Source organism: Ovis canadensis, chromosome 17 (genome assembly GCF_042477335.2).
Source record: "Ovis canadensis isolate MfBH-ARS-UI-01 breed Bighorn chromosome 17, ARS-UI_OviCan_v2, whole genome shotgun sequence".
NCBI classification, from domain to species: domain Eukaryota; kingdom Metazoa; phylum Chordata; class Mammalia; order Artiodactyla; family Bovidae; genus Ovis; species Ovis canadensis.
In genome coordinates, this window is record NC_091261.1 from 14,885,661 (window position 1) to 14,904,137 (window position 18,477).

Genomic DNA, 18,477 nt, shown 5'->3' on the forward strand with positions numbered 1-18,477 from the left:
AAAATGTTTTACAAGGTTAAAAATTAAATGTTACATAATGGAAACACTAGGCAAAAAAGTTTAATTTTAAAAAATGTTACTTTGAAAGAGAAAACAAAGTTCTGTTTGTTTGTTTGTTCTTGGCTATACTGTCTGGCTTGCTGGACCCTATTCCCTGAGGAGGACTTAACCTGAGCCTAGAAGTGAAAGTACTGAGTCCTAACCACTGGATCGCCAGGCAAGTCCCTGAAACAAACTTAACTTTAATTGTAGTGACTCTGGTATGGAGAAGGAAATGGCAGCCCACTCCCGTATTCTTGCCTGGAGAATCCCGTGGACAGAGGAGCCTGGTGGGCTGCTGTCCATGGGGTCACACAGAGTCAGACACAGCTGAAGCGACTTAGCATGCATGCATGCATTGGAGAAGGAAATGGCAGCCCACTCCAGTATTCTTGCTTGGAGAATCCCGTGGACAGAGGGGCCTGGTAGGCTGTCCATGGGGTTGCACAGAGTCAGACACAGCTGCAGCGACTTAGCAGTGACTCTGGTAAGGCTATGGACTGAGCTGTGCCCTCCCATAAATTCATATTGTGAAGCCCTTACCCAGTTATCGCAGGGGTATTTCAGGGCCTTTCAGGAAAGTGGTTAGGTTAAATGAGGTCATAAGGTGAGGCCCCAGTCCAACAGCATCAGTGTCCCTATAGGAAGAGGAAGGGACACCGGAGCTTTCTCTCTCTCCAGAGCAAAAAGGCCATGTGGGCACAGTGAGCAGGCTGCTTCTGCTAACCAGGAAGAGGGCTCTCATCAGAACCTGCTCCGAGAGGCACTTTGATCTTGAACTTCCAGTTTCAGAACTGAGAGAAAACTCATTTCTGTTATGTAAGCCACCCAGCCTGTGGTGTTTTGCGACGGCAGCCTGACACAGAGGTAACGGTGGGATGTTGGGTAGAAATGGAAGAAAGTCAGCTCAAATGAAGGAATACTGGTAACTCGATCAAAGAACTCAAAGACTCAAAGACTCTCAAGGTGGGACACTGAGGGGCTAGAAACTAAAGGAAGAATTGGGAAACATGGCTTCTTGTCTCTTCAGGAAAGGCCTTCATCCTGAAGCCACTTTGGTCCTCTGTGGCAGAGGAGTAAAAACTGAGGAAAACTACAGCTAGAGTCCAGGAACTAAGAAATTGAATGGGGTTAAACAATTACTTTTATGTCAAACATAAAGTCATCAGAGGGAAATAAGCACTAAAATGATATTTTAAAGAACTGGAAACTTGACAAGGCAATTGCTACTGGCTTCCATTAGAGTAAGAAGGTACTTCCCTAGAATGTTTTCTGAAAGGATGATATACTGATCTTCCTGGGCTGGATCCATTAGCCATGGAAAGATGTACCTGAGTCTCTAGGGACATTGCTGAATGCATCAGGCCATATCACAGAACCCGCTGCCTCAAAACCAAATATTAAGGGAGACCTTATTAGAAAAACAAGATAGAGCACAACTCTCTCTAGGATTGTGATCGCTGTTCTCAAGACCTCGCCAAACCTCACTCATCATAACCTTGCATTTTTTACATCTGTGTCATACTTTGGAAGCTTCAAACCAAAAAAAACCTTTCTTGGAGAAAACAAAGACAAAAATGGACTTTTTCTGAACTGCATTTCTTAGTACTATTGTGGTTTAATGTCTAATTCTTGCACTGGAAGTGGAAAGAAGGAATCATGAAACTTTCTTTTTAAATCTCCTTTTAGCCAACATGTGGAGAAAATATGATGGCAACTGAGTCATTTTCCTGTTCCTTACAATGGATTCCAATATGTTCTATCTCCTAACTTCCAAACGGTTATATTTGATAGTCTGTTTAAAAATAAACTTTTATGGGTGAAACACATGTACACCATGTGTGAACCATGTACACCCACGGCTGATTCATGTGACTCTATGGCAAAAACCACCACAATACTGTAAAGTAATTAGCCACCAATTAAAAATAAAAATAAATTAAAAATAAATAACAACAACAAGAATTTAGGCTTCAATCAGAGGCCTAAGGCAGGGGGACTTTTAGTAAGTATACATTACAAACAGAAAAGTACACAAATTCTAAGGCAATAGCTTGATGAATTATTTATTGCAAGAAACCACAAAGGGTAAACACTATCAAACCAAGAAATAGAACATTGCCAGCACCCCAGATGCTTGCTTGAAAATGGAGTTTTGAGCCAGACATATATTTTATTTTCTTAGAAATAATATTAACGATAGTTAATGCCCAGATTAACTGATAAAAGTCCAAAAGGTATATAGACACGTTGCTCAGGGGCTCATTCAACTTTTAGATTCCTTAGTCAATTGCACAGCATTCATGGGAACACAAATTAGCTAACTATCCTTGGCTTCTGACAAATAATTTTGTGATATATATATAGATCCTTCAAAATATTTCTATCTTATGCTCTAGTAATTCCAGCTTCAAAATGTCTCCTGAAGCAGAATCAGAGATATGGTCACAGATAAATGTACAGACAGTATCCTAAGAACAAAAGCTTTGAGATAACTCTGCCACTTCCTAATCCTGCCACCTGGGACAAAATGTTTAACCAACTGCTCTGCCCTCAGTTTCCTCATTGGTTCCATGGTACTAACACTAGTCACAAACACTGAATTAGTTACAAGGCATAAGGAACTTGAAACAGGCTCTGCCACCCTTAGCAGTGCAATAAATGGTAAGAATCATTAGCTATTATTACAGAAACACTCATCAGTACATTGTTAACAATAGGGAAAATTTTGAAAGACGTTAAATAATCAGAAGTAGGAGTCCGAATACATACAAAATAAAGAATATAACGCACACACCACCCCACCCCACCCCCCCCATCCCCCGTATCACATAGTGGTTAAAAACGCAGCTTCTGGAACCAGAATGCCAGTCTGCCCCAGACCAGCTGTGTAATCCTGGACAGTTTTATTAATTCTCCGAGCCTCAGTTCCCCCGCCTGAAAACAAAGGAGAATACCTCCCTTGTAAGGTTAACCGGTTCATATACATAAAGCACTCAGAACAGTCCCTAACATACAGCTGGTGTTTAATCAGCGTGAGTCCCCCCGATTGCCCGGTGACCCAGCACACACACAAAGCTTCCAGGTCCAGGTCTGGGGACAGACGTGCCTAGAGTTGGAGGATATGAGAACACAACCCACGTTCCCCTGGAATTAATAGAAGGAATCAGAGGCTTAGGCCTCCGCCTGGGGCTACGAACTGGAGAGAGCCGTTCCGAGGGCAGCACCTGAACGGACTGCTTTTATTCAAAGGAAGAAAGGCCCCCAAACAGAAACTCCCACCGCAGCCACAGAGCAGCCCAGGAGAGAGGAAGGAGCTGGAAGGCTCTGCTCCCCTCCAGCCCCGCCGCCTCCACCTCTTTTCCTCTCCCAGCCCTGCCCCCCCAGCCCCAGCCCCAGTCTTGGGGCTTTTTAGAGACTCAGGAGCGGAGACGAGGAGAGGTTCGCGTCCACCTGGGGGAGGAGGGGGTGCGCAGTGAAAGCGTCCGTGGAAAGGGCTGGGAGCGGCTCTGACGGGACCCCCTGCCCCACCCGGCTCCTGGAGCCCTCAGCGGTGTGGACAGGCGGCCGTGGTCTCCACTCTGCAGGAGCGGGTTCAGCACTAGCCTTGGAAACCCGGAAAGTACTGAGACGTTTCTCTGAGCTCAATTCGCAGCAAGGTCAAGGATCCCGGCCTCCAGCTCCGCTTCCACCCGGTCCTGTTCCGCGCTGAGCCCAGGTCTCCTCCCAAGCAGCAGCATCCCCCACCCCCGCCCCGGGGACCCTGCCCCTCGACATGGGCACCAGGTCTGTGTGCAGACAGTAACGGGGGAACCCCGACGGGCAAGGAGGCCGGCGTCCCCTGAATGTCGGGGCCCGCCTGGAGGAGGAGCTGGGCGCGGCCCGGCCCCCTCCGCCGCTGGTCCAGTGCCCGGGCTGAGAGTGGGAGGGTCACTGCTTCCCTCGGGCTGCCCCTGCCTTTCCTTGCCACAGTTCCCGCACGGCCTCGGGGGCTTTTTAGGGTCACTGCTACCTTCCAAGAGCCTCTCCATTTTCTCTTCCTAATGGTCCAGTATTAGTTAAGATTTATGCTTCACCCCTCCGCTTTCCCAGATCACAGAGAATATCCAGAAGACAATGGCTATTCTCCCTGAGGGTATCCTGAAACGGGCCACGTTTCTAAGACATCACTGATGGCTGCTATCTTCTCCTTACAAAACACTCTTAAGATAACAGAATCACCCAGCAGTGATGACCACGGGGCAAGACTCCTGTATTCCGGGAGCCCTGGTTCTTGTCCCTCGGTCCCCAGTGGAAGAACCTGTGTGTCAGTGACACAGCAAAGGGATTCAACTCTGCTGGGCTTTCCTGGAAACGCAGAGATGGTCCCAGTGCCCCCAGAACTCTCCAGGACCGTGGAAGGAGCTGCCTTGCACATTTCACAGGACTTCTGCGGATGGAGGCTCCTCAGTAAGATCATCTCACATGCTAGTAAAGTAATGCTCAAAATTCTCCAAGCCAGGCTTCAGCAATACATGAACTGTGAACTCCCTGATGTTCAAGCTGGTTTTAGAAAAGGCAGAGGAACCAGAGATCAAATTGCCAACATCCGCTGGATCATGGAAAAAGCAAGAGAGTTCCAGAAAAACATCTATTTCTGCTTTATTGACTATGCCAAAGCCTTGACTGTGTGGATCACAATAAACTGTGGAAAATTCTGAGAGAGATGGGAATATCAGACCATCTAACCTTCCTCTTGAGAAATCTGTATGCAGGTCAGGGAGCAACAGTTAGAACTGGACATGGAACAACAAACTGGTTCCAAATAGAAAAAGGAGTACGTCAAGGCTGTATATTGTCACCCTGCTTATTTAACTTACATGCAGAGTACATCATGAGAAACGCTGGGCTGGAAGAAACACAAGCTGGAATCAAGATTGCCGGGAGAAATATCAATAACCTCAGATATGCAGATGACGTCACCCTTATGGCAGAAAGTGAAGAGGAGCTAAAAAGCCTCTTGATGAAAGTGAAAGAGGAGAGTGGAAAAGTTGGCTTAAAGCTCAACATTCAGAAAATGAAGATCATGGCATCTGGTCCCATCACTTCATGGGAAATAGATGGGGAAACAGGGGAAACAGTGTCAGACTTTATTTTTCTGGGCTCCAAAATCACTGCAGATGGTGACTGTAGTCATGAAATTAAAAGACGCTTACTCCTTGGAAGAAAAGTTATGACCAACCTAGATAGTATATTCAAAAGCGGAGACATGACTTTGCCAACTAAGGTCCGTCTAGTCAAGGCTATGGTTTTTCCTATAGTCACGTATGGATGTGAGAGTTGGACTGTGAAGAAGGCTGAGCACCGAAGAATTGATGCTTTTGAACTGTGGTGTTGGAGAAGACTCTTGAGGGTCCCTTGGACTGCAAGGAGATCCAACTAGTCCATTCTGAAGGAGATCAACCCTGGGATTTCTTTGGAAGGAATTATGCTAAAGCTGAAGCTCCAGTACTTTGGCCACCTCATGCGAAGAGTTGACTCATTGGAAAAGACTCTGATGCTGGGAGGGATTGGGGGCAGGAGGAGAAGGGGATGACAGAGGATGAGATGGCTGGATGGCATCACTGACTCGATGGACCTGAGTCTGAGTGAACTCCGGGAGTTGGTGATGGACAGGGAGGCCTGGCGTGCTGCAATTCATGGTGTCGCCAAGAGTCGGACATGACTGACCGACTGAACTGAACTGAACAACCAAGGAAACTATATAGACTTGAAGCGACCTTGGTAAACACGTGAGTGCTCCTCATGGCACGTAGTTCTGAGGCCAACTCACAGCTTCAGAGCTCAGCATGAACTCAGTTTTACCCCTCTGGAGCAGAAGTGGAGTGGGGCAAAAGCATGCAGCGAGAACTCTGTCTTTGGAGGGCCCCTGGAGGAATCTCAGCGAGGACAGACTTAGCTGCCTGACACCTCAAAAAGCACACACTGGACACGGCCTGCCCTGGCCAGGTTTATACCACAGCTTTGAGGATGCTGCGGACTTAAATATCTTCCTCCTACACACCCATCGAGGAAGGACAGCACTTGCCACCTTAGTTGCAGAGGCTGGGGTCAAGAAGCATCTCTGGTGTTTGTGAAGTCAGAGGTTGGCCCTCTGGCTTCTTGTGGTTTCTGTAGAGTCCACAGTTTGAGGGATTTTCTGTTCTGCACAACAGCTGTGAAACGTGCTGTTCCTGGAGTCACTTCCTCAGGAAGAACCAGAACACTCAACACACCTGGTTGCTAAACACTTACATACCAGGAAACGCTGTCCTTGAAAGGAGACTGCCGTGTGATAAGGGATTGTGTTCCCAGGCGTGGCTCGAGATGAGATGATGCTTATCTAAAAGGCTCCCAGGGGCTCCCCAGGGGATGAAATCTCAGTCTGCTGCTCTGATTCCCTTTCCCTCTGTCTCTTTGGGACACTTTAATATCCAGGATGACCAAACTGCAGGCTCATTAAGCGTGAGTGACGGTGGGAGTGGCATCTCCCTTAAAAATTCAGACAGAAAACACAAGGAATGTGAGGGCGTAGAAACGCAAATCAAGCGGCTCCTAAAGCATGGAGCCTTGGAGAGCCAAGGTCATGGGGTCTCCTGTTCCTCAGCCACCTGCAGGGCTAACTTCTCTAAACTCACACGTGTCAGTCCGTGGTGTGGATGTTTCCCAGGCCACTCACCTAGCCCCAGACCTGCCTCCACCTCAGACCTTGCCTCTCATGTTCTTGCTTTTGTAACTTACAGACTCTTGAGACTCTCTGTTTGGAACTCTTTACAGCATCATCTAGAAACCTCAGTCAGAGTGGATGAGTGGGAAAAGGGATGATTCCATGAGATTCTATGGAGGGATGTCTGTATGGTCTATCTTTTCAGTCCCCACAACAGCCCAGTGAGGTGGATGTTATTCTCCCGTTTTCAGATGAGGAGAAGGAGAACTAGAGAGGTCCAGTGACTTGGTAAGGTCTCCAGCGGACCTGGTTCAAGTTCTGCTCTGTTCTGGTCTTGGTGCCTCTATGGGCTAGCCTCCTTTTTACAAAAGTTATTAATAAAAATTTAAACAAACACAGAAGTAGATGATGGATCCCTGGACATCCATCACCCTGATAAAACAGTTGTCAAGATCTTGCAGCTTATGGAACAGTCTTCTTTGGCTTCATTTTCTATCAGCTTTGTCTCACCCAGGACCACTTGTTCACTCACACGCCAGGTTTCAACCAGACTGAACAAGCCATTTAGTTGTTCTCTGACTCTGGGCCTTTGCACATGTTGATCCCTTTGACTCGGTTGCTTCCAACCCTGGTACACAGCTGCCCACAAGACCCACCGCTGACCGACCACATCAGAAACTGCTGGCTCTAGGCACCCTTCCCTCCATGCCCGTTTGACCCACTCTTCTCATTCTTCAAGACTTCCTTCTAGAATCCTCCCTCTCTACAAAGCCTTCACCGATGTCCCCAGTCTGGCTAAAGGTGCTTCTTCCAATCTCCACTGGGCCTCGCACATGTTTCTATCACAGGCTGGAGCCAGGAGTGTCTGACTCAGCTGTTTCCTTTCACCCCCGTGTTATTTGGTTCCTCTGCTGTGTGTCATTCCTCCCAGGGTCCAGTACCACACAGCACAGGCCCATCGTGGTGTGGCAGGGCCAGGCCCAAGGGCCCCCAGCCCCACAGCTGGCCCTCCCTGGCACTTGGCTCGCTGGACAAGGCTGCTGTTCTTTGGCGCTCTCGTTCATTTAAAGGAAGTGGTTCTTGGCTTTCTTTCCCAGCCACCAATTACATTCCCACAGGAGGTCACATTTTGGTTGCGGTGATGGATTCTTGAAAAACTGTGAATTTGAAAATGCCAACTCTATTCCACAGAAACTCCTCACTTCATAACACAAGGTGATGTGCTGTGTACCTTCACATTTCAGGTCACTAATAAGCTGTGTGACTTTGGGCCAGTTACTTAACCTCTCTGTGCCCCAGTTTCTTTCTTCATAAAATGAGAATTGTACTTCAAAGGGATTAGGGAGGACTGAGTGAGAAAATGCGCAAAAAGGCCTGGCGCATAGTACGTGCTCAACAAACGATAGGTACTACTTCTGTTAGACTTTGTCATCGTCATAGTATTTCATCCACACAGGCTTGTTTCTTTGGTTTCATAATAGCCCTCAGTATTGAAAAGCTCTAGGAGGGTTCCCTGATGGCTCAGATGATAACAAATCTGCCTGCAATGCAGGAGACTCAGGTTTGATCCCTGGGTCGGCAAGATCCCCTGGAGAAGGGAATGGCTACCCAGTCCAGTATTCTTGCCTGGAGAATTCCAGAGGAGCCTGGCGGGCTACAGTCTATGGGGTTGCAAAGAGTCAGACACAACTGAGTGACTAACACACATACACAGAGGAATACTACTCTATATTGTAAATCTTCTATTTTTATCATGAGCATAAATTCTGTGCCTAAAAATGATGCTGTGTCTGAGATTTCCAGAGCCTGGAGTGCCCACCATTCTGATAAAAGAAGGCAGGCAGAGGCTGCCTTTGTTTACGTGGAATCTCCTGGAATTCACCCCGGCTCTCAGCACCTCCTCCTGGTTCTACCTCTCTGACCATCCCCTGGGGGTGCTTGTGGGGTAGAAACAGGAGAGTACGATGACCTGAAGGAAGCCAGGATTTGGGAGGCCTGAGGCAAGAGGACAGGGTGATTCACACCTGTGAGCCCTATATCTCTAGGGCAGCACTGGCAGGGCCAGAAGCTCTGTTCCTGGACCAGAGCACCCATGGGGCAACTCGCCCCCTTGCTGAGGCACCCAGACCAGGGAAGGAGAGCCTGGCCGCAGTTGGAAATCACCAGGTGTCTTCATACACTGCGCTGAAACACTCATGATGCTTTGGGTCAACTTCATTTAAAAAAAAACTTTGCATCTGATTTAAGTCTTCCAGGAGCCCTACATCATGTTGGCTTTAAACATGCTGTGTCTGGATAATAAGTACTGAGGCCGGGGATTAGGTGAGGTGGGGAGATTTATAAAGCTCTAGATGCATTAAAGCCCCATAATTCACCCTTTGTTTTGTCTAAAACTTGAGCCATACCCCTCCCCTTTTCAGGCTCCTGTCCATATCAAGCAGAGACTGGGTTCACTGACTTTGCACCGTGAGGCTCCTGTGAAAGGCAAAGAGACAAAAGCCTCCCATCAAAGCTGCCATAGTGAGTTTCTGTTCAGCAGGAGGCGGGAATTCTTAAAGCAATTCCCAAGGCTTTAGACAGGCCCAGCCCCTCGCCCCTGCCTGCAGCCCAGTAACTGCGCACCTCCTCCCTGCTTGCCCCTTGTGGCCCTCTGCCCCAGGCGAGGTGCCTTACTCTGCCTAAGCGGGGCGGGGGGCATCCACGATGCTGCAATCCGGGACCAGAGGCGGATGCCTGAACGGTTCTCCGCCCTCCACTCACGCGCAGAAACCAGACAGAACCCCAGGAGGGCTGGCGCAGCCCTTTTCTGGGCTCGCTCCCGCCTCTCACGTGAGGTCTTCAGGGCCCCCGGGTTTTTCCCTCGGCTAGTCACGGACAAATGCTCTCATCGCCCCAGGCTTTCCCTCATTCCCGAGCCCCACTGCAGCCGGCCTTAGTACCCTCTGAACACCTTAATGGGGCAGTAAAAACTTTACAGCCTGCAGCTCTAAACCGTTCTCACGTTTCTGAATAAAACAATTTATGGCACACAAGATTACTACGGTTTGCCCTTTGAAAACCCCGCAGATTCTAGACGCATTCAAAAGAGGCTGACCGAGTTACACTGGCCGACAGCTGGCTTACAGAAATCCACAGCGGCAGAGCTAAATTCTGGCTGCGAACGGCTAAGTCAGAAGAGAAAACTGCCCTAGAGTCTCATGGCATCACCAGGCAGCCCCGCGCTTTGCCTCTTTCATGTGGCTTTGGTGTCAAACCCGCTTGCGTGCGTCTCTCCCTGGATTTTTGCCTCCCTTCTCGGTTCTTGCCTGGATCCACAGGGATCCCTATGAGCTTCGTCAGCAAATCCAGAGATCCAATCTGTTCCTTCCGTCTTGAGCAGGCAGAAAATTAAAACCAGGAAAAAGCTAGCAACTCGATCACTACTCGTTTCTCCAAAACAGTGCCCAGGAGCCGCCTGTGAGCCCAGAAAAGGCATCTCAGTGCCCTTAGAAGCGCCCTTACCGGTATTCCATATCCGCCTCTCCGGTGCATCAGAGACGGGCCCCTGCCTCCTTGGATGTGGGGCCTCGGCGCTCTGCAGCCCACAGACAATCGGGCCCATTATAGTCATCAGGCCGCCGAGTTAAAGGGTGGCCCTTAGAAAAATATAAACAGCTTGTCAGCGCCAGCCAAGGGGGCGGGGCTGCAGCATCAGGGGACAATGGGCGCCAATGACCAGCCTCTCTGGGCTCTGTTGGCTGAGGATATCATGTTTCATTTTGAAGAAGGGGAGACAGAGAGCAAGGAACGCCGAATAAGAAGGGCCAGCCCCGCAGCATGAAAGGGGTCCGAGCTGAAAAGTTTAATCACTACCCACAGAAGATCATTTTCAAGGAGGAGTTTGATGTCTCACACAAAATAACGCAAATTTTTAGAAGTCACAGACGTTCATGTTGCATTAACCATCTCTGGTCTCCTGGGCTTAATAAATAGAGTATTCACTGGGGTAGAAAGGGCTCTTTCAATCAAAAAACAAAGGAAAGGAACAAAGTCCAAGGAAGATGCTTTTATGATATGTTTTTGTTATTAAATAGAATATCAGATAAGTACTTACTACATTTACAGAAAAAATGCTTGATTTGATTGGTTTGTCTTCAGAACTCACAGAAGTGGGCACATTTTATTCGCCAAATATAAATGCCTCACGTTAAAAAAAATGCTCACAATCTGATCATACCTGCACACAGAAAACAGGAGTTAATTCAGTGTATAGGGGAGAAGGCAAAGGCAATGGCTTTTTTCCTCTCTTCTGAACTTAACTAAATCCTACTTGTAAAGCTACTAGGCCAGCTTAAACTGTCGAAACCCTATGATAATAACCAAGAACCCGAAAATAACTGTGGCTTTTTAAAATAAAATTTCTAAATAATACACTGAAGTAAGAATAAGGTTAAGAGCTATTTGGCTGATTTGTGGTATTGTGTAAATTACAGGCATAAAATCTTTGAGAAAAGCACAGTCATTACAATTGAGACTAGTTCCCTTATTTATGAAGGAAGCACAACAGCTATCAAAATTGACTAGCAGAGAAACAGAAAAATATTGAAATATAAGCATTTCCACAAATTTTGTATCAGGCTTTTCTGATTTTGATTATAAAAAGAACAATCCAAAGATACTGTCCTTTCTGATCTATGGTAGTTTAAAAATATTTATGATTCTGCCACTGATGTTTAATTTATATTAAAGTGAGACTCCTCCGGTGCGTGCATGTGTGCTAACTTGCTCAGTCCTGTCTGACTCTTGTGACCCCATGGACTGTAGACTGCTGTGCTCCTCTGTCCATGGGATTCTCCAGGCAAGAATACTGGAATGGACTGCCATTTCCTTCTTCAGGGGGATCTTCCCGACCCAGGGATCCAACCCGTGTCTCCTGCATTGGCAGGCAGGTTCCTTACCACTAGCACCACCTGGGAAGTGAGACTCCTTAAACTAAAGTTCGACTCACTTAAAGTGAGACTTCTGGTACCTCATCTAAATAGTGCTTTGAGGCTGCTTCAGGTCCTTCTATTCTCCCACTGATTATAAAGGAGCTTGTTACATCTGTATTTGCATGGCTCTGGATTTTAAAGTAAAGGTTACCTTCTGGAAAAGATCTAGTTTTCCTTTAATACTAATCAAGACCCTGTCGTAAAAATAAGCTTCAGAACACCAAAAGTATGAAAAAAAGGAAAAATAGATAAATTGGATTTCATCAAAATTAAAAACTTCTGTGCATCAATTCTATCGTCAAGAAAGTGAAAAGATGACCCACAGGAGAAATATGTGAACATCATATATCTGATAAGGGTCTAATATGCAGAATATATAATGAACTCCTATAATTAAACAATAAAAATAAAAATAACCCAATTTAAAAATGAGCAAAGTTCTTGTATAGAGATTTCTCCAAAAATGATATACCAATGGCCAACAAGCACATGAAAGATGCTCAGCATCATTAGTCATTAAAGTGTGAAAGAAAAGAGAGTGACGTCGCTCAGTGGTGTCCGACTCTTTGCGTCCCCATGGACTATAGCCAACCAGGCTCCTCTGTCCATGAGATTTTCCAGGCAATAGTACTGGAGTGGATGGCCATTTCCTTCTCCATGGGATCTTCCCGACCCAGGGATTGAACCCGGGTCTCCTGCATTGTAGATAGACGCTTTACCGTCTGAGCCACCAGGGAAGTCCCTCATTAGTCATTAGGGAAATTCAAATCAAAACACAAAGAGGTACCACCACACAACCATTCAGTTCAGTTCAGTCCAGTCGCTTGGTCATGTCCGACTCTTTGTGACCCCATGAATCGCAGCATGCCAGGCCTCCCTGTCCATCACCAACTCCCGAAGTCCACCCAAACTCATGTCCATCGAGTCGATGCCATCCAGCCATCTCATCCTCTGTCATCCCCTTCTCCTCCTGCCCCCAATCCCTCCCAGTACCAGGGTCTTTTCCAATGAGTCAACTCTTCACATGAGGTGGCCAAAGTATTGGAGTTTCAGCTTCAGCATCAGTCCTTCCGATGAACACCCAGGACTGAGCTCCTTTAGGATGGACTGGTTGGATCTCCTTGCAGTCCAAGGGACTCTCAAGAGTCTACTCCAACACCACGTTCAAAAGCATCAATTCTTTGGTGCTCAGCTTTCTTTACAGTCCAACTCTCACATCCATACATGACCACTGGAAAAACCATAGCCATGACTAGACGGACCTTTGTTGGCAAGGTTACATCTCTGCTTTTTAATATGCTATCTAGGTTGGTCATAACTTTCCTTCCAAGGAGTAAGCGTCTTTTAATTTCATGGCTGTAATCACCATCTGCAGTGATTTTGGAGTCCCCAAAAATAAAGTCTGACACTGTTTCCCCATCTATTTCCCATGAAGTGATGGGACCAGATGCCATGATCTTAGTTTTCTGAATGTTGAGCTTTAAGCCAACTTTTTCACTCTCTTCTTTCACTTTCATCAAGAGGCTTTTTAGTTCTTCTTCACTTTCTGCCATAAGGGTGGTATCATCTGCATATCTGAGGTTATTGATATTTCTCCTGGCAATCTTGATTCCAGCTTGTGCTTCTTTCAGCCCAGCGTTTCTCATGATGTACTCTGCATATAAGTTAAATAAGCAGGGTGACAATATACAGCCTTGATGTACTCCTTTTCCTATTTGGAACCAGTTTGTTGTTCCATGCTCAGTTCTAAGTGTTGCTTCCTGACCTGCATATAAGTTTCTCAAGAGGCAGGTCAGGTGGTCTGGTATTCCCATCTCTTTCAGAATTTTCCACAGTTTCTTGTGATCCACACAGTCAAAGGCTTTGGCATAGTCAATAAAGCAGAAATAGATGTTTTTCTGGAACTCTCTTGCTTTTTCCATGATCCAGCAGAGGTTGGCAATTTGATCTCTGGTTCCTCTGCCTTTTCTAAAACCAGCTTGAACATCTGGAAGTTCACGGTTCACATAGTGCTGAAGCCTGGCTTGAAGAATTTTGAGCATTACTTTACTAGCATGTGAGATGAGTGCAACTGTGCGGTAGTTTGAGCATTCTTTGGCATTGCCTTTCTTTGGTTTTGGAATGAAAACTGACCTTTTCCAGTCCTGTGGCCATTGCTGGTTTTTCAAATTTGCTGGCATATTGAGTGCAGCACTTCCACAGCATCATCTTTCAGGATTTGAAATAGCTCAACTGGAATGCCATCACCTCCACTAGCTTTGTTCATAGTGACGCTTTCTAAGGCCCACTTGACTTCACATTCCAGGATGTCTGGCTCTAGGTGAGTGATCACACCATCGTGATTATCTGGGTCGTGAAGATCTTTTTTGTACAGTTCTTCTGTGTATTCTTGGCACCTTTTCTTAATATTTTCTGCTTCTGTTAGGTCCATACCATTTCTGTCCTTTATCAAGCCCATCTTTGCATGAAATGTTCTCTTGGTATCTCTAATTTTCTTGAAGAGATCTCTAATTTTTTCCCATTTTGTTGTTTTCCTCTATTTCTCTACATTGATTGCTGAAGAAGGCTTTCTTGTCTCTCCTTGATATTCTTTGGAACTCTGCATTCAGACCCTCATATCTTTCCTTTTCTCCTTTGCTTTTCACTTCTCTTCTTTTCACAGCTATTTGTAAGGCCTCCTCAGACAGCCATTTTGCTTTTTTGCATTTCTTTTCCATGGGGATGGTCTCGATCCCTATCTCATGTACAATGTCACGAACCTCCGTCCATAGTTCATCAGGCACTCTGTCTATCAGATCTAGTCCCTTAAATCTATTTTTCACTTCTACTGTATAATCATAACAGATTTGATTCACAGCCATTAGGATGGCTATTAAAAAAGAGCAAAAACAAGTGTTGAGGAGGATAAGGAGGAACTGGAACCTTTGCACAGTGCTGGTGGGAATTAAAATGGCTCAGCTACTGTGGAAAACAGTCCTATACTTCTCCAAAAAGTCAAACATAAAACTTTACCATGTGACCCAGCAATTCCACTCCTGGGTATACAGCCAAGAGAACCGAAAACAGGTACTCAAAGAAATACATGTATGCTTATGTTCATAGCAGCATTATTCACAGGGAGTCACAAGGCAGACACAGCCTACACGCCCATGCGTGTGTGCGTGCTGTCACGTCAGCTGTGTCCGACTGAAACTGTAGGGACTGTAGCCTGCCAGTCTCCTCTGTTGATAGAATTCTCCAGGCAAGCACACTGGCGTGGGTTGCCATTTCCCTCTCCAAAAGAAACTATAGGAAGAAAGAAAGTGAAGTCGCTCTGTCATGTCTGACTCTTTGCGACCCCATGGACTGTAGCCCACCAGGCTCCTCTGTCCATGGCAAGAGCACTGGAGTGGGGTGCCATTTCCTTCTCCCAGATAGAGATAGTAGTTGTATAACTGCAGATGTGTTATCTGCCACTAAACTATTCACTTTAGATGGCTAATTTTATGTTTAATTTTACTTTTTATAGTTTCTTCTGGGTTCAACAGGAGGCTTCCTCGAAACGTCATCCCATGAGTATACTGAAGATTATTTTTTAAGATTTATTCAGTTTATTCAATCATTATTTGTGCATTGTTCAGCATCTGTTAAGCACCAGATACTGTGGGGCAGTGAGTGCCAGGAGACCAATTTGCACCTTCTCTATTAAAGCTGAGAAAGAGCAGGATCATGCAATAGGGAGAGGAACACGGCAGGCAGGGTGAGAGAAGGGATACTGCGCACACGGCTGCGACCTGCGGCCATCTCACGCTTGATCTCATCTACCACTCAGAGCCACCGGGAGCGGAGGCGGTAGGAATGCTTATTCCCACATTATGCAGACAGAAACCGAGAATCAGAGTTAACTGCCTTCCCAAAGTCCCCCTGCCCGTAGGCACTGGAGCAGGTTCCTCCTCTTCTGCCAGCTGCTCCCTGAGCAGAGGTAAGGAGCAGAATCCATTCCCAATGCAGAAGGAAAAATATACAAACGACTTAAATTTACTAAGAAGCATTTTAGACATTAAAAAAAAAAAAAAGCAGGGTGGCTCTCTTTCTAGTAGGATAAAGACACAAACCAGGGAAAGAAATAAAATTGTCAAAGACTTACTCAGAAAGTTTCATTTTCAGAAAACAGCCACATAACTTTAGACACAGAGGGATCTTCTAAGTAATCTGATCAGATACCCTTATTTTTCTGATGGAAAATCTGATGCCCTGCAAAATTAAGTGACGTGCCCAGAGTTACATAGCGAAATAGCAGCAAAACCAGGGCTAGGAGTCAAGTTTCTTAACTCCTAGTCCAGCGTTCCTCCTACTATGCCACACACGCAAAATTAAGAAACCAATCCCAGGTTAACCTTTTACTGAGCAGATCTCAAATTCTCTACCTCTCCATAAATTAACAGACATAATAATTCCTGCTCTCTGTACATTCCAAGTGTAGCGACCTACAGCACATATACAACATTCTCCAGGAGTCTACCATTTCTTTCTTCATATAGTTTGTTAAACACCAATAAAGAAGACAGCCATTCACAAGCTATAATTTGGGAAGGACTATATTCAGACTCAGTTGTTTTTAGCACAGGTAAGCCTCTTGGAACAGGAAATGAACTGAGAACAAGGAGAAGCAGTAGGCTCCGCCAACATAGAGAGAAAACTTTGCCAGGAATTTCATCAAGAAAACACGACCACACAGGACTGAAAACCCTTGAGCGCACTGGCCCACTCCCCACTGAGGCCCGGTCTTTCCTGACCCCGCATCCCTTGGCACTGGCCTACTGCTGTTATTAAACACGAAATAATTACAGAGGGGGACGTATGTTCTTTCAAAAGAGGGGGAGATGACGTCGCTACTTTCTAAATTTCAAATCACTCGATTATGCAATTCAGAAAATTGCCATATACCCTTTGAGAATGCTCATCATCCAATTAAAACTTTACCCTTGATCCAAAACAGCTGCCCCTTAGTCATCCACCTCTTGGCAACCTGAAGCTTCAATTATGCACAAGCAGAGAGCGCGCCACCCAACCCTCCGAAGAGCCGAAGCCCCACATCACTGACTTAGTTCAACATCCTCCAGTGCCATGCTTATCAAGCTCCTGAGTTGCCCAAAAGCACTGGACTGAGGGAAAACTATTAAACGGTCTACTGATTTTCTTTTTTTTTGACTGTACCACACGGCATGTAGAATGTCTCCCACCAGGGATGGGGCGGGGCGGGGTGGGGGGAAGCACAGAGTCTCGAGCACTGGACCACCTAGGAAGTCCGGATATATATCTTTTAAAGTGATGCACGCATAATATGAGATTCTCCTGTTAGGACAGCATACAGTTAATGGAACTGAGTACTCAAAACAGAGGTCTTTTGGACAAAATATGGATGAATGGTCAGATCCCTTAAGTCTTCTCAGAAGATTCTGGGAATTACAAACTTCTAAGACTGAATCCTTTACTTTCTTTTTTATGGAAATAAAAGTGGTGCATAGGTATTAATAACATGGCTTAATGAAGAGGAGAAGCTGAAGGTTTACCCATCACTGACCCTGAAGGACTTGGCAGAGAGAAGGAATGAGAGTCAATCTTTTCATGACTTGACAAGGCTTTTGATTTTGTTCTGCTTAGCTGTCCCTCAATGCATTGTCAATTACAGACAAAAATCATTCATTCTTTGGTCTGCCCCCAACCTGTTCAAGAGGTAAAAATTCGCTAAACTTTCATCATCCTCAGATACATTTGTTCTTTGCAGATGAAGCAGTTTGTGACTAGTATGTGGATATTCCATACTTGTTCTTGTGTATGAATTGTTTGTATTTCTCTGAGAAAGACAGCTATTGTAAGGATTAAAGTCAGCTCATATGAAGCTAGGCCGTTAAGAGGGCCCTGCTAACCACACCTCAACATGAACGAACTTCATTTTTCCTATCATGCTGGTGGATTGCTACAAGCCTCCTCTTTTGCTCTGTCCCCAAATGCCAAATGGTCACATTTGCAAAATAATGCATAAAGTTAGACTCTAGCCGTGGAAATGACCAGGAAATCAACTTATATGGTGTACCAAGCAATGGCCTTGGGTCCATTTGCTATCACCCAGTCCACTGAGTTAAATCGTGACAACGTTTGACACCACAAAGGTGAAGATCATGAAGGGACTCACTGAAAACCTAGCTCAGAGTTAACCCCAGGGCCCATAAGGAAAGGTCCTTCTAAGAATAGAGCAGTGTTTTCACCAATGACCCACATAATGGAGGCAAATGTATCCTTAATTTTAAGGAAACTATAAGCTGACCCATCCCTTCAGAAGTAGGAACAAAGGGTGGTCCAGTGACCAAGACTCTGTGCTCCCAGGGCAGGGTCCTGGGTTCGGTCCCCAGTCAGGGAACTAGACCTCATATGCTGCAACTAAGAGATCCTGCAGGCCACAGCTAAGACCTGGTGCAGACAAAACGTGTGAAAAAATAGGAGCAGAACTTCACAATGAGGAACAGTATGTGCACAGCACCGGCTGTACACCAGGCGCGGTCACAGGAACATACATATGCATTAACTCATTCACTCCTCCCAGCCAGCCCCGGGCAGCAGGAACTCACAGTCACTTCCCAGACAAGGAAACTGAAGGTTAGAGAGGTTAATGAATAACTCTCTAGTACAAGCAGCCAAATGCTAAGAAAATAAAATTCTAACAGGACTAATCCAGAGAAGGAAAAACAAACAGCAGAAATAAGATATGGGTGGGAGGGAGGGTAGTTCCCTGGCAGTATGGTG

General features: G+C 46.0%; 1 protein-coding gene across 8 annotated transcripts in view; it reads right to left on the reverse strand.

The window, feature by feature from the left end:
* Positions 1-18,477, reverse strand: part of TRIM2 (tripartite motif containing 2) — a 186,602-nt gene that overhangs the window by 116,734 nt on the left and 51,391 nt on the right. For 2 of the 8 annotated variants that reach the window (XR_011249760.1, XR_011249759.1), the window contains exon 1: positions 10,226-10,387. The exons of 2 other annotated variants lie outside the window; for them this stretch is intronic. Coding sequence is in view for 3 of the 6 variants with exons in the window: in XM_069556657.1 (XP_069412758.1) it covers positions 10,226-10,255 (30 nt within the window). In the remaining 3 variants the exon portion in view is untranslated. Of the gene's footprint in view, positions 1-10,225; positions 10,401-18,477 lie in introns of those variants that run through there. 4 more of the 8 variants (XM_069556665.1, XM_069556662.1, XM_069556657.1 and 1 more) reach the window with 3 other exon arrangements.